At 34.9% G+C, this 14,114-nt stretch overlaps 1 protein-coding gene across 6 annotated transcripts; it reads right to left on the bottom strand.

The window, feature by feature from the left end:
- Positions 1-1,430: 1,430 nt before the first annotated feature.
- Positions 1,431-13,669, bottom strand: LOC101504581 (uncharacterized). 6 transcript variants are annotated; one of them, XM_012720125.3, is made up of 7 exons: positions 13,268-13,663; positions 12,392-12,882; positions 12,213-12,305; positions 11,789-12,022; positions 11,022-11,124; positions 2,118-2,347; positions 1,431-1,902 (listed from the first exon to the last, which is right to left on the bottom strand). In XM_012720125.3, exons 2-7 carry the CDS (start codon positions 12,679-12,681, stop codon positions 1,683-1,685), a joined length of 1,170 nt encoding a protein of 389 aa, XP_012575579.1. In that variant the 5' UTR covers positions 12,682-12,882; positions 13,268-13,663; the 3' UTR covers positions 1,431-1,682. The 6 variants fall into 6 exon arrangements, with proteins under 6 accessions (XP_012575579.1, XP_004514898.1, XP_004514896.1 ...); XM_004514841.4 differs by having other exon boundaries at positions 12,392-12,800; XM_004514839.4 differs by having other exon boundaries at positions 13,282-13,663.
- Positions 13,670-14,114: the final 445 nt, after the last annotated feature.

Genomic DNA, 14,114 nt, shown 5'->3' with positions numbered 1-14,114 from the left:
AAATCATATGTTAAGAATAATGAATATTCATTGGGTGTTTCAGAGAATGACAAGAAGGGTTTGAGATTTTCAATGAACTTTATAAGAATGAATGCGAGTGCGAATGAAAAAATACGAACTCTATCGCATGTAAAGATAGAAATTTAAATTTCATATTCGATAAAAAGTAAAGAGAAAAATGAATTTTATTTGACTAATCAAGTACAGAGTTGGAGAAGGCAAAAGTTACTCCATTCCATCGTTGCCATGTCTTAGTTATGGATGACGAGGTGAATGTGAAACATGTTATATGGTAGATTGTTTTCTTGAAAAACAAAAGTTCATCTACGTTATTTAGTGTTGTTTAAAAAGATTGTAATCTTGCTTAATGTTTAGTTTTCATTTTAAAAACTCACATGTTAAATTGTCTAATAGGAAAATTAATGTAGTAGTTCGAAACTTAGTAAGGATAGCTACACATATGCATATACTAGTCTCCCTATTTGTATTCAATCATTTATTTATGAATAAATAAAGTAATTAATTTTCAGTAAAATAAGCACATGGTTCGGTAATATACTGTCTACAAACAAAAAATGTTCAGTAATTTTTCTCATTGATTGATTTGAAGATAAATGGGGATGTGCATCTAATACAATTTTTATATAATCTACACAAACAAAATGATTTATTGAAAAATATTAACAAATGCCTTTATGGTATTTGTTAAGAGTTTAATTGTAGAAATAAAACCTTAGAAATTATGCATTTTATATTTTCGAATTGTAAAAAGTAAAATTTGTCCTTCAAATATTTTTTTATTCTCTTTTTAGTTTGTTTAACAAGTGCTCGGACACTTGTTAGCACAATATTTATTTATTATAAGTTTAATTGCAGTTTTAATCTTTTATTTGTACTAATTTACAAAATTAATTTTTCTATTTTAAAATCTAACCGTTTAAGTCTCTCAATCTAAATTTTTAACTAAAAAAGTTTGCGATGTTATGTTTTAAATAACATAGCATATTATATAATGATGTAGAATGATTAACATCCATGAAATATTAATAAAAACTTACTTTCAATTTTGGATATTTTTTCATTTTTGTTATTTAGTTAATGACATATGAATAATTAATATATCTATATGGTTTTATATTCTGAATTTGTATACTATATCATTTAAAATATATTAAATCATTATTTTTTAATTTTAAAATTTAAAAGATAAACCAAAATTATCAAATTTTAAAATAAATTAACCAATTCCGTGAATTGATAAAAATTGTCGTTAAAAATCATACTTTTTTTTTTTTTTTTTTCATGTATAATGTCATTTTCTATACAGTTAATTTCTGCCTCAAGTTTTTCACCAAAACTCAGAGGAACTCTCACTAAAAGTATCAGATAAACCATACATAAATCATGGTTTAAAAATGTAGAGTTGAGTGTACGAAACTAAATACCTTATCCTAAAGAGTGCATGTTTAAACCCATTGTTTGGAACAAGACCGTACATACAAACTAGTGCCCAACATAAAAAATTTAGTGGCCACTTCACTTCAGCTTTACTGTGAGACAAGTGCATACATATAATGAATTAATTAAATTTTGACGGTAGCTAACATCACAATTTACAACACAAGTTAACACCCTCTCATTTTTCTCTAAACAATAATTTCTTCCTAAGGCGTATGTATGTCTCAGCAAGTTTCATCTGCAGTGTAAACAGGTATCTGCCATTTTTTAGTATTCTTTTTTGGGTCATCGCAAAGGCTAAGATCTGTCTCATCTTCTTTAAACGTTCTAATGAACGTTTTAGCACCCATCATTATAAGCCTCTCGATCATGAATAATTCATAGTTATTCTCAATCACTGGATCCAACATATAGCTATAGTTTGATGAATATGCCAATCTATACCTACAAAATTCAAATCATCAAGAGCATGCCGAAAGTTTCCTTCAAAAACTAAAGCATACCAGTGATCATTAGCAATAAAACCTAGTAACAAATCATAAATAATCCAACAAAAAACGGATAAAGTACATGATACAATAAAACTACTGGACATGCTTTATTACCAAAGAAAATCATTGTGCATATCTTTTAATGCAAACATGAAAACAGTTAATTACCTGACAGAAAGCGGTGAAAAAAACCCTGGAGTCCTTTCATTTGAAGCAATAAACAAGGTTCTTCCGGGAGCAACCCACTTTGCTATTTTACAAAGAATAAACTCAGGGCGAGTATCCCTATCAAGGTGTGGATGCAGGGTCCGAGCTACACCAAATCTATCTTTCCTGGTTTTTATTTTGTCCCCACGACGAACATGGATAGCATCGTAATCACCAAGTAGTGCTTTGATCTGTGAGAAAGTGTTTCATTAGAAATTGAAGTGTGTAACAAAGAGAGATTGTTCTGCTGTAATGCCACAGTTTTAACATGTTAAGCATATTACAATCAGAATTGAAAGTTCTGAAATGTGCAGAATAATTAGAGCAGTATCATCTATTGGTTATGTTGAAGTTGTGGGTTTTAGAGAAAAGGAGTAGAGAAATTAATAAAAGCTTGAATATTATTGATAATAGTTTAATAGTGACTTTATTACAAAATACTCAATATTAATCTATATTTATAGAGAGATACATAGACTCAATCCTAAATAGTAGCAAATCATAATAATAATCAGAGATATTTTAAGATGTCTCTATGATTATAAATTGATCGTAGGAAATAACTCAAGATACTTTTATATAATATAAAAGATATTATAAAGCATTTTATTATATTCTAACATTCCCCCCTCAAGCTAAAGTTTACTAAGATTTAGCTTGTGACAAGAAAACAATGTATTGTTCCGCAAAATAATAATAAATGGACGGAAAGACAACTCAGGGATGCAGGTGAAGTCGAAGAGCATTGTTATAAATATAGTCTAGCTAGATAGCTGAAATGATCATCAGCCTAAGAGAAATTCATGACAAGCAATTGAACAAAGCAAGGTCCGTTCTTCTAAAAACTACATTTGGAACCTTCAAACCAATAATACTAGAGACCCAAAATATTATAAAGCATTTTATTATATTCTAACATTCCCCCCTCAAGCTAAAGTTTACTAAGATTTAGCTTGTGACAAGAAAACAATGTATTGTTCCGCAAAATAATAATAAATGGACGGAAAGGCAACTCAGGGATGTAGGTGAAGTCGAAGAGAAATTCAGGGATGTGGAATGATCATCAGCCTAAGAGAAATTCATGACAAGCAATTGAACAAAGCAAGGTCCGTTATTCTAAAAACTACATTTGGAACCTTCAAACCAATAATACTAGAGACCTAAAATATTTAAATTTGAAATTATGTCTAACAACTGCTTCAGGGAGAGAGAGGCTATACCAGTACATCGTTGAACGTGCATCTAGATGCAAAGCGAAACACATCGACGAGAAAGAGAAGCATTAGATGAAGCACACTAGAATAGAGAAACTATTACATTCCCAAACTTTTAGAAACTCAAGAGCGAAATAGAGGCGAGATCGTTCAAGGAGGATTGAAATAGGCTCTGATACCATGTTGAAGTTGTGGGATTTTAGAGAAAAGGAGAGAAAATAATAAGAGCTTGTATATTATTGATAATACCTTAATGATAACTTGATTACAAAAGACTCAATATTAATCTCTATTTATAGAAATACATAGACTCAATCCTAAATAAGTAGCAAATCATAATAAAAATAAGAGACATTTTAAGATATCTCTATGATTATAAATTGATCGTAGGAAATAATTCAACATACTCTAATATAATATAAAAGATATTATAAAATATTTTATTATATTTTAACTTATTAAAAAAACAAATTTCTTCAATTATGTTACAAGATTTTATCCATATGATAAGTGATTCTACCACTACTACCAATGCAATCACCATAAAATCCTATAAGGAAATTGAGAATGACTCTAGCAAGATCATCAAGATCCCTGAGGAAATTGAGAAATTTTAGAACATATTACATAATATCCTGTATCCATGTAAGGTAGAAAACATAGATTACCTTTGGGAAGCAAGGAGGGAACATCACAGTAATTACATGGTAAAACTCAGTTAGTTCCTCACCAAAAAGTACACATTACTCACAAAAAGTCAACTGGTTTTAAACCTTGTTGGAGTATGTTGAAAATATATTTATATTTATTACATATCATGTAAATAGGGATAATATCTCCCATATTTATTTTTGTATTTATTGCCTTGAACCTATATAAAACAGACTCCGTTGTGTAGTTCAGACACACGGTTTCACCATATGTCTCTCTCATTTTCTCTTATTCAACATGGTATCTAGAGCCTATTAAGAGAGACAACCCTATACCGTGATTACCCCGGGACCCACTGTCCTTCGGTGAGATTTTTTTTTCGGTAAACCGTGTCTCAATTCCGGTTTACCCTTCTTTGTCGCTTTTTCGTTCATTTTTTTCTCCACTGTTCACTGTTCATCGTGCGACACTGTTCATCGCGCGGTACTGTTCATCGGAAAAAAAAAAAAACCCATATTCCGCCACTGTTTCGCTGCTGGTTTTTAGGTAACTACTTATTGATTATGGCTACTTATAAAGATTTTCTTCGGTGGAGAGAGTATTGTCAGAACTCGAGTTCCGCTGTTTCCGCCGCACAAAGTGATAATTCACCTGTTTGCATCTCACCTTCTCATAGCCCATGGATTCTCGATTCTGGTGCATCTGATCACATTACTGGTAATAAGACTCTTTTCTCCTCTCTCACAACATCTGGTTATTTACCTAGGATAGTCTCAGCCAATGGTTCCCAAACACAGTCTCAAGGGATTGGCACTGTCCAAATCCTCCCTACTCTGTTAGTTAAATCTGTCCTTTATGTGCCTGGATGCCCATTTAATTTAATTTCTATCAGTCGATTGACTCGTTCTCATGACTGTGTTGTCACATTTACTAATTGCAATGTTACTTTGCAAGACCGAATATCAGGACGACAAATTGGTGTCGGATGTGAGTCTAATGGTCTTTATTATCTCTCAAACCCATCAACAGCGTGCCCTACCACATATTCTCCTCTTACTATACATGCTCAGTTAGGTCATCCGAGTCTTCCCAAACTTCAACAATTAGTACCTAATCTAACCAAAATATCTAGCTTAAATTGTGAGTCGTGTCAATTAGGGAAACACACTCGTAGTCATTTCACTGATCGAGCTAATAAACGAGCTTCCTCCCCATTTGCTTTAGTTCACTCAGATGTTTGGGGTCCCTCTCGTACTATTTCCACACTTGAGTCTAGATATTTTGTTACCTTTATCGATGATTTTTCCCGTTGTACGTGGTTATTTTTAATGAAAAATAGGTCTGAATTATTTTCTATTTTTGAACAATTTTATAAGGAAATTAAAACTCAATTTGGTGTATCCATTCGCACTTTGCGCAGTGATAATGCCCGTGAATATTTGTCCCATCAATTTCAAAATTTTATGACCTCTAACGGCATTCTTCATCAAACATCTTGTGCTCATACACCTCAACAAAATGGGGTAGCCGAACGCAAAAATCGGCACCTTATTGAAACCACTCGTACTCTCCTTCTTCATGGTAATGTACCATCTCGCTTTTGGGGCGATGCTGTTCTAACGGCGTGCTATCTTATAAATCGCATGCCTTCGTCTGCTCTTGATAACAAAGTCCCTCACTCGATCCTCTTTCCTGGTACCCCTCTTCACTCACTTCCTCCTCGGGTCTTCGGATCTACATGTTTTGTCCACAATCTCACTCCTGGTCTTGACAAACTTTCAGCTCGATCATTAAAATGTGTCTTTCTGGGTTATCATCGGTCCCAAAAAGGTTATCGTTGTTATTCTCCTACTCTTCGACGATATCTCATATCGGCTGATGTCACATTTTTTGAGTCTGTTACATACTATGAGTCGCTTCCTGATCCTTTGTCTGCAACTATTCCTCTGGACCTACCAAAGTCTATTTCACCTTCTCTTTTACCATTAGAGCCTATTACGTATGCCCCACCTGAGACACCTCCTGTGGCCCCTCCCACTGTCCCACTTGAGACTCCTCTTGTTGATCCTCCAACTGTACAACCTCTTCAGACATATCGTCGTCGTCAACCACCATCGGTTGTACATGTCCCTACACCTGTTCTTGATACCGAGGTCACTCCAGACGCTCCTTCACCGCCACCTCCTTCTTTATCGGATCCGACCCTTGATATTCCTATTGCTATTCGTAAAGGTATACGTCCTACTCGTAACCCATCCCCTCATTACATTGGCTTGAGTTACCATCGTCTTTCTCCTTTGCATTATACTTGTTTGTCTTCCCTGTCTTCTGTTTCTATTCCTAAATCTCCAGGTGAAGCTTTATCTCACCCAGAGTGGAGACAAGCAATGATTGACGAGATGTGTGCACTTCAGAGTAGTGGTACATGGGAATTGGTTCCTTTACCGTCGGGAAAGTCTTTAGTAGGATGTCGTTGGCTTTATACGGTGAAAGTTGGTCCTGATGGTAAGATTGATCGTTTTAAAGCTCGTTTGGTAGCAAAAGGGTACACTCAAGTTTTTGGCCTCGATTACAGTGATACTTTCTCCCCTGTGGCTAAGATGGCCTCTGTTAGACTACTCCTCTCTATTGCAGCCATCAGACATTGGTCTCTACATCAACTTGACATTAAAAATGCTTTTTTGCATGGTGACCTTGAAGAAGAAGTGTATATGGAGCAACCACCTGGGTTTGTTGCTCAGGGGGAGTCCTCTACCATGGTTTGTCGACTTCAGAGGTCTCTCTATGGTCTTAAACAGTCTCCTCGAGCTTGGTTTGGTAGATTTAGCACAGTAGTGCAACAATTTGGCATGATTCGAAGTGAAGCTGATCATTCTCTTTTTTATCGTCACTCAACCCAAGGGTGCATTTACTTGATTGTCTATGTAGATGATATTGTCATAACTGGTAGTGATCAACAGGGCATACTCCAATTGAAACAACATTTATCTCATCAGTTTCAAACTAAAGATCTTGGCAAGCTCCGCTACTTCTTGGGTATTGAGGTAGCCCAATCTAAGGACGGCTTAGTAATTTCACAAAGAAAATATGCTATGGATATTCTTGAAGAGACAGGTTTGTTGAATGCCAAACCGGTTGACACTCCTATGGATCCAAACGTCAAACTTCTACCTAATCATGGGGAGCCATTTTTAGATTCAGGGAGATACAGAAGATTGGTTGGTAAATTAAACTACCTCACAGTCACCCGTCCAGACATTTCTTTTGCAGTCAGTGTGGTAAGTCAATTCTTAAATTCTCCTTGTCAAGAACACTGGGATGCTGTGATACGAATCTTGAAATACATTAAAGGTGCTCCAGGAAAAGGTCTAATTTATGAAAACAGAGGACATACTCAGATAGTTGGTTATTCAGATGCCGATTGGGCAGGCTCACCCATTGATAGGCGATCCACTTCTGGGTATTGTGTACTTGTTGGAGGAAACTTAATATCTTGGAAGAGTAAGAAACAAAGTGTAGTTGCAAGATCTAGCGCTGAAGCTGAATACAGGGCTATGGCATTAGTGACTTGTGAGCTCATTTGGTTGAAACAGTTACTCAAAGAGCTTCAATTTGAAGAGGCAACACAAATGACATTAATATGTGATAATCAAGCAGCATTGCACATTGCCTCTAATCCAGTTTTTCATGAGAGGACCAAGCATATTGAGATAGATTGTCACTTTGTAAGGGAGAAGATCGAATCAGGCGACATCACCACTAGTTTTGTTAATTCCAATGATCAATTGGCAGATGTATTCACTAAGTCTCTGAGAGGTCCTCGAATCAGTTATATATGTAACAAGCTTGGTGCATATGATTTATATGCTCCAGCTTGAGGGGGAGTGTTGAAAATATATTTATATTTATTACATATCATGTAAATAGGGATAATATCTCCCATATTTATTTTTGTATTTATTGCCTTGAGCCTATATAAAACAGACTCCGTTGTGTAGTTCAGACACACGGTTTCACCATATGTCTCTCTCATTTTCTCTTATTCAACAGAGTATATGAAAAATACATCATAAAATCAATATTTTATGTTGCAACATTCTAGAGTAACATATGTATTCTCTTAAGATTGGTTATTATATTTCACAGTTTGTTTTCTCAGTTAAATTAGGATTAAGACTATAGTACAAGCATAAAATAGGGTTTAGTATATTTTTGTTTGTAAGACATCCAAGGCAAATCTCACGTTAACTAACTATCAATTTCAGAGTATTATATTATGTCTCTAATATCAGCTTTTCCTTTCTCTATAGCTCAAATGCTAAAACACTTACATAACATTCACATCACATGGTATAAAAGCATTATCATCATCCATGACCTCAGAGGATTTTCTCTCTCCCAAGCCATAACTTACATAACATATGTATTCTCTCTCCCAAGCCATAACTAAGGCAGAGGATTTTTCCTACAATTCAGAAAACAAGACTGAGCATTTGCCAATATTCCAACCAAACCTGCAATCCATCTCCCAGAAGTTTCTCTAAAAGACCCATCACAGACTGCAATACCACTAGAGGATGCTACATTGTCTTTCTAGCAATATACACCTCTCTAATGTCTCCAACATCCTTCATTTATCTTTCCAGCCATGTTTTGTGAAGCTCATATTATATTGTTTCTTTTTCTTTTTCTTTTCCTAGTGGTTTTATTTGTATCAGGCTTAAAGCATAGCAAGTTTTAGCTCAAGATGGTGTGTGAGAGTATATGAAAATTATTTCACTAAATCTATATTTTCCTCCCTCTATACCTAAAAGGCTAAAACCTTATATTTTCAACAACCTTCACTGACTTTTGTATGAAGTAGGAAGTCAAAATATTAGACTATTACAATATCTTCACACTTACTCAATGGTTAGTGATTATGACTTCTCAGTGGAGCTCTATTCATGTCCATTTCCAGGGAGCTACTCATATTGGTATGCATAGACACAGGACAACCTTCTTGCCTTATAGTTATACTCCCAAGAGTTTTCCATTTTATAAGAGACAGGGACTTGAAAAAAAATAACTGCATATAGTAACAGTTGAACCTAAATTCAGTTCCAAGAATATTTTTGTAAGAACTCCAAAATTAATTTTATTTTATAGAATATTTTGTCTCACTTTTTTCATATAGCTCTTACTTGCCCTGATTTTTTCTTTTTTCATCCCAAGACATTAAAGCTATGTTTGGGAGTTTAGGAGAAGGATGGTCCTCCAACATGAATGGAAGGTTTAATTCTATATTGTTAATCACGTATAGCCGGTGCAGAGCGCCAAACCTCAAAACCACTATAGGCCTATAGCAGAATAGCGGATAGCGAGATAGCCGATATTGCACAGACTAAAAATTAGTATGCAAAATAAACATAAATTCCAACACCATACATAGATACTCAAACAGTAAAACACAAAATATACAATGGTCATTTGTCACTAACATCAACAATCAAAACCCAATGCAACTTAACTACTAATTAGATTTCTCCAGTAAGACAACTAATTAAAGTTCTAAAAGTAAACAAAATAGCATCCCATCAAAATCAAGTTCTACAAGTAGGTTTGAAGACTCCCAAGCCATTTCAAGATTGTCACCAGTAGGTTTAAACAAACCTTTAATGTTGGCAGTTGGTGTTGCAGATGATGATGCCGTTGTTCTTTCAGAAAAACAGATAACATAGAGATCAGAAAAAACACAGAAGAACACAAACAGGGCAAAACACAGAAGAACACAGAAAGAACAGTCACATGCAGAAAAAACAGAGAACACACTACTACAGAGGGGGACGAACACAATTGCACATGCAGATGGAGTGGGAACACAGCAAACCATAGAATACAGAAAATAAAGGTCGCAGCGAGAAGAAGACAACGGTTTAAAAAAAGGGTCACTTAAAAGTTAAAACACTTCGAAATGACCAATATACCCTTAATAATAAACAAAACAGTTTAAAAAAAGGGCATATATGTCGTCCCTGAAACCCTACAGCAGACACAAAAACGCAATTGGGCCACAAATCACGGCCGCCGCCACAGCACCAGTTGAACGCAGCTCGCCGGCTGAATGTGTCGCAGTGGACAACGCCGCTGCACCGTGATTCCGAGAACGCACGCAATAGCGCTGCTATTATTAGCATATGTTTAATTTTCTTCATAATACAAAATCGCCATAAGTAGGGAGAACTCAAAAAAATGTATTGGAGGAGGATTTTGGAGGCCTAAGATAAATTCTTCAAATCTTTTTCATCTTTTTATAATAATCTTCAAATTAAAAATATATTAATCATATGTATCTGCTTCTCATTCTCTATAAAAACACTCTCAAATAAGGTGGAAGATTTCTCTCTCTCTTTCTCTATCCTTCCCTCTTCCCTAAGTCCTCCTCCCATTCCAAAATCCCAAACGGAGCCTTAAAAAAAAGGGAGAGGGAACATAGGGGGTGAGAAAGGAGGCCCAATGACCATCGTATCCAGTGTCCACAACACCAAAATTCTATAGAACCACTTCATGCCTTTATGCATTAAGAGATTCATAAAACATAGGTAGATGGACTTAATAGAAAAGCCTTAATAAATAAAATTCCATTACAATTTGGGAATAAAAGAAAATCAGAAACGCCAAGTCCATGTCCAATTGCTGACATGCAACAAACTAGCTCCCAAAAAGACCCATGTTTCAAGGTTAGGCTCAAGAAATTCTCTAGTCTACCTCCAGGTAATCTAGCAAGGCAGAAACAAGACAGCCTTGCCCAACATTTGCCATTGAAATAACTCATTCAGGTTCTTGTTGGTATAATACATCCATATTCCATATCCAATATAGAAGAGCAAAAAATATTAACATTATAACAATTGTATGCTCAACTAAATTAAAATCTACTATAAAATAGAGAAGAATTTTAAAATATATTGATTTTATACGCGAATATCAACGACTTAAAGAGATTATGAATGAAGCAAACCTTTTCTGCGGCATCTCTTAGTTTCTTTGCGGCCATTGAGGGAAGAAAGGAATATGGTAACATTATAGCACTACGGTTGTTTCGATCCTTGCATTCCATAAACCTGGAAGGCCATCATTAGCACACCTCGAAATTCAGAAGAATCTCTGCTCGTAGCATATGACAAATTATTTTATGAGCAATCATTTTAATAGTAGCACCAAAAATAGCAGTTTGTAATGCATGATTCACACCTCATCACAGTTGTGAATATACAAATACTAACTCAATGTCAAGTCAAGTACATCAGACATATGTTGAACTCGTTATTGCACATTAATCATGTCATGTCTTCTATTTTTAATTTTAATAGCATGAGTTCTTCTATCATATACCAGCTTCTGAAATTATGTAAGCTCAAATTGAAATCTTGTAACGAGAAAATATAGGTTAACTTAATACGTGTTTCAAAGTGGACTGAAGTCAGAGAGACATTAGTAGGTAAGAAAAGTGTCCAAAAGCTTCACAAAGGTCATGGTAACAGATTTATTGAAAATTTCATTACTATAAAAATCTTCCTTGTAATGACAAGGATCATGATCATATTTGTAGCTCTTTAAGTATCACTAATTGCACACATAAAAGTTGGAACCACAATTTAAAACCCCAATAAAACCATTCTATTCTAGACATCATCAACCTTAATATGCAATATAATCAAATTAAAAAGGTGCACCTCGGCATACTTGAAAAAGCAATTAGGAATTTGGAAGGAAAAAAAAACCTACCAAGAAAGAGGGCTAGCAGTTCTGTTTATGAGCAACAGATCAGAGTAGCGATTGTTTTCTTTAAGCTCAATACGACTAACTCTGTCCACGTGAGCAATTCCTCTGGCTCCAAGCTTCATGCTAATCGATAAAACTCTATACCACTCTTTTGAATTGTCAAAAATTACAGGGACAGTCTCTGACATGAGTTCTGGATCATATAAAGAGTCCATGGCACAAGAACTTGCCTCCCACCTATAATGGATAAACAAATTAATCTCCCCTCCCTCCCCTCCTTTACATTAAAATCAATCTCCCTCTCCCCTCTATTGATCCAAATAGACCTTAGAGTCTAACTCAATCCAACAAAACCGGCTAATAAGGTGAGGGAGCTGCGATGAAATTGAATAGTGCAAACAAAAATGAAAAAAAGAAAGAAACTCACTGATCCTCGGAAGTAGCATTAGTTGAACGATGAAGGATCCCTTTCTTATTATGTATAGGATTAATACACATCCTTGAAGGCATAACAAAAGTTCTGCAATTCAAAAACGTTATCATGAACCGAAACAAACCCTGGGAAAGTAGATAAGAATTGAAAAGGAAAATGAGATAGATAGGTACCTGCGGAGATATATGGCTTCTTCGAGGGCGCACCTAAGGCTAGATTCTTGATGACCTAAACCCTCACAGGACCCACAGTGTTTTCCAGGGCAATCGATTCGTGTGCCCCAATATAGATACTTGTTGTTGTTATGTCCTTCAAATTTAACGTGGGATTTTGGGGAACCAGTTGTAAATACAAGTGAGGAGAGTAGGAATACAAGGGCTATTGCACTCACTGATCCACCCAACACTATGATTTTGGATCTTGGTGCTTTTGGTTTCCCCTTTGTGGTTCTGTTAAAGGCCATTGGATTGGAATTGGATTATATTTAAGAGTTCAGCGAGGAAGGCTTGTGTTTGTGTATGTTTTTCTTACAGATTTTGAGACTCGGTTAGTGGCAGAGCTTGACAAAAAAGCTTGGGAGGGCTGAAAAATAAACTATTATTTATAACTTGTTCATCTCTTTGATTCTCGCAAATGTCTTACCCAATTCAAAAAAGAAAAACACCTATAAAAACAATCCAAGTCAAAGCCACAAGAGACAACATGCTTACTTCATCAAGCAAATAAAAAACTCAGGCCAAATAAGTAAGGTAACACAGGCCAAATATCATCGATCTTATTTAGATCTCATATGCAAAAAAATAAACAAATTAATTATTTTGTAATATTATCCAAATCCAATGGTGAACTGTCAACTTCGAACAATAAATTAAATGGAATAGAGGAATTAGGAAAACTAATCGAATCCAGTCGAGTCCAGACCCCTCAATAGAGGACAACAGATCAAGATCAAAATCAACATTCAGGCATAAGCATCACCGTCTCACTCGCATACCACAGACTCATCAATGGAGGACAACAAATCGAAATCAAAATCGAATAAACCTTACCTCTTTTTCCTTACCTATTAAGTATTAATAATGGACGAAAAGAACTGACGAACTGAAACGAATGCCACAGTGGATGCGGGAAGGACAGTCGACGGCGGCGGAGCTGTGGTTGGCCGCAGGCAGTGGAGACTCGCATGAGACAGACCGTAGTGAGGGAATTGTTGACGGTTTATATGGTTTTGTTGTAATTTTACATTTTAAGTAAGGTTTTTTTAGTAATTTCAATTGGTAGTGGTTCTACTTCTACTTACAGCAAAATTATCTCAGATCTCAGCTACATTGGTTCTATGAGTTTAAGGTGATTATCCGGTTCTTGCAAAGATACCTTACACCCATTTTAAATTATAATCCATTATGTGTAGAAATTTTATAATACTAGTTTTTAAAAGTAGGAAAATAATTCATTTCTTAATGTAATATCAGCAAAATATGGTAGTCTTAAAAACATATTATATTTCTTCATTTTTATCTATTACATTATCTCTCATCTAAAAAAAAAGTGGCTAAAAGTTAATCAAATGATTTTAAGATGATTGTCGCGTGAAATATTTGTGCCACCTGGTGTTTACTTGTCACACCAACATCTAATGAGAGATTGCTACATGTCAAAATATGTAATATATTTGTTATTATTTTTGGAATACTTTTGTTTTAGGTATCTATAAATATATTTATTTTGATTTTTCATCTCTATCATATATTGGTCCTCTATTAAAAGCTGACGTGATACTATTGATATGATAATTTATTGTCGTATTACATTATCATCTCGTATCCATAAATAGGATTGTATTTCACCCACAATAATTAAATCAATTAAATGGTTCATGAATTGAACTATAAATTA

Source organism: Cicer arietinum, chromosome 4, assembly GCF_000331145.2.
Source record: "Cicer arietinum cultivar CDC Frontier isolate Library 1 chromosome 4, Cicar.CDCFrontier_v2.0, whole genome shotgun sequence".
NCBI classification, from domain to species: domain Eukaryota; kingdom Viridiplantae; phylum Streptophyta; class Magnoliopsida; order Fabales; family Fabaceae; genus Cicer; species Cicer arietinum.
This window is presented reverse-complemented; position numbering and strand designations above follow the sequence as displayed.

Bases quoted from the DNA above. Each gene is read 5' to 3' on its own strand.
- LOC101504581 (XM_004514838.4), bottom strand. From the start codon at position 12,681: ATGGCCTTTAACAGAACCACAAAGGGGAAACCAAAAGCACCAAGATCC. The intron at 12,306-12,391 runs GTACCTATCTAT...TTTGAATTGCAG, and splicing joins GAAGCCATATATCTCCGCAG to AACTTTTGTTATGCCTTCAA. The intron at 1,903-2,117 runs GTAATTAACTGT...TGAATTTTGTAG, and splicing joins TTTTCACCGCTTTCTGTCAG to GTATAGATTGGCATATTCAT.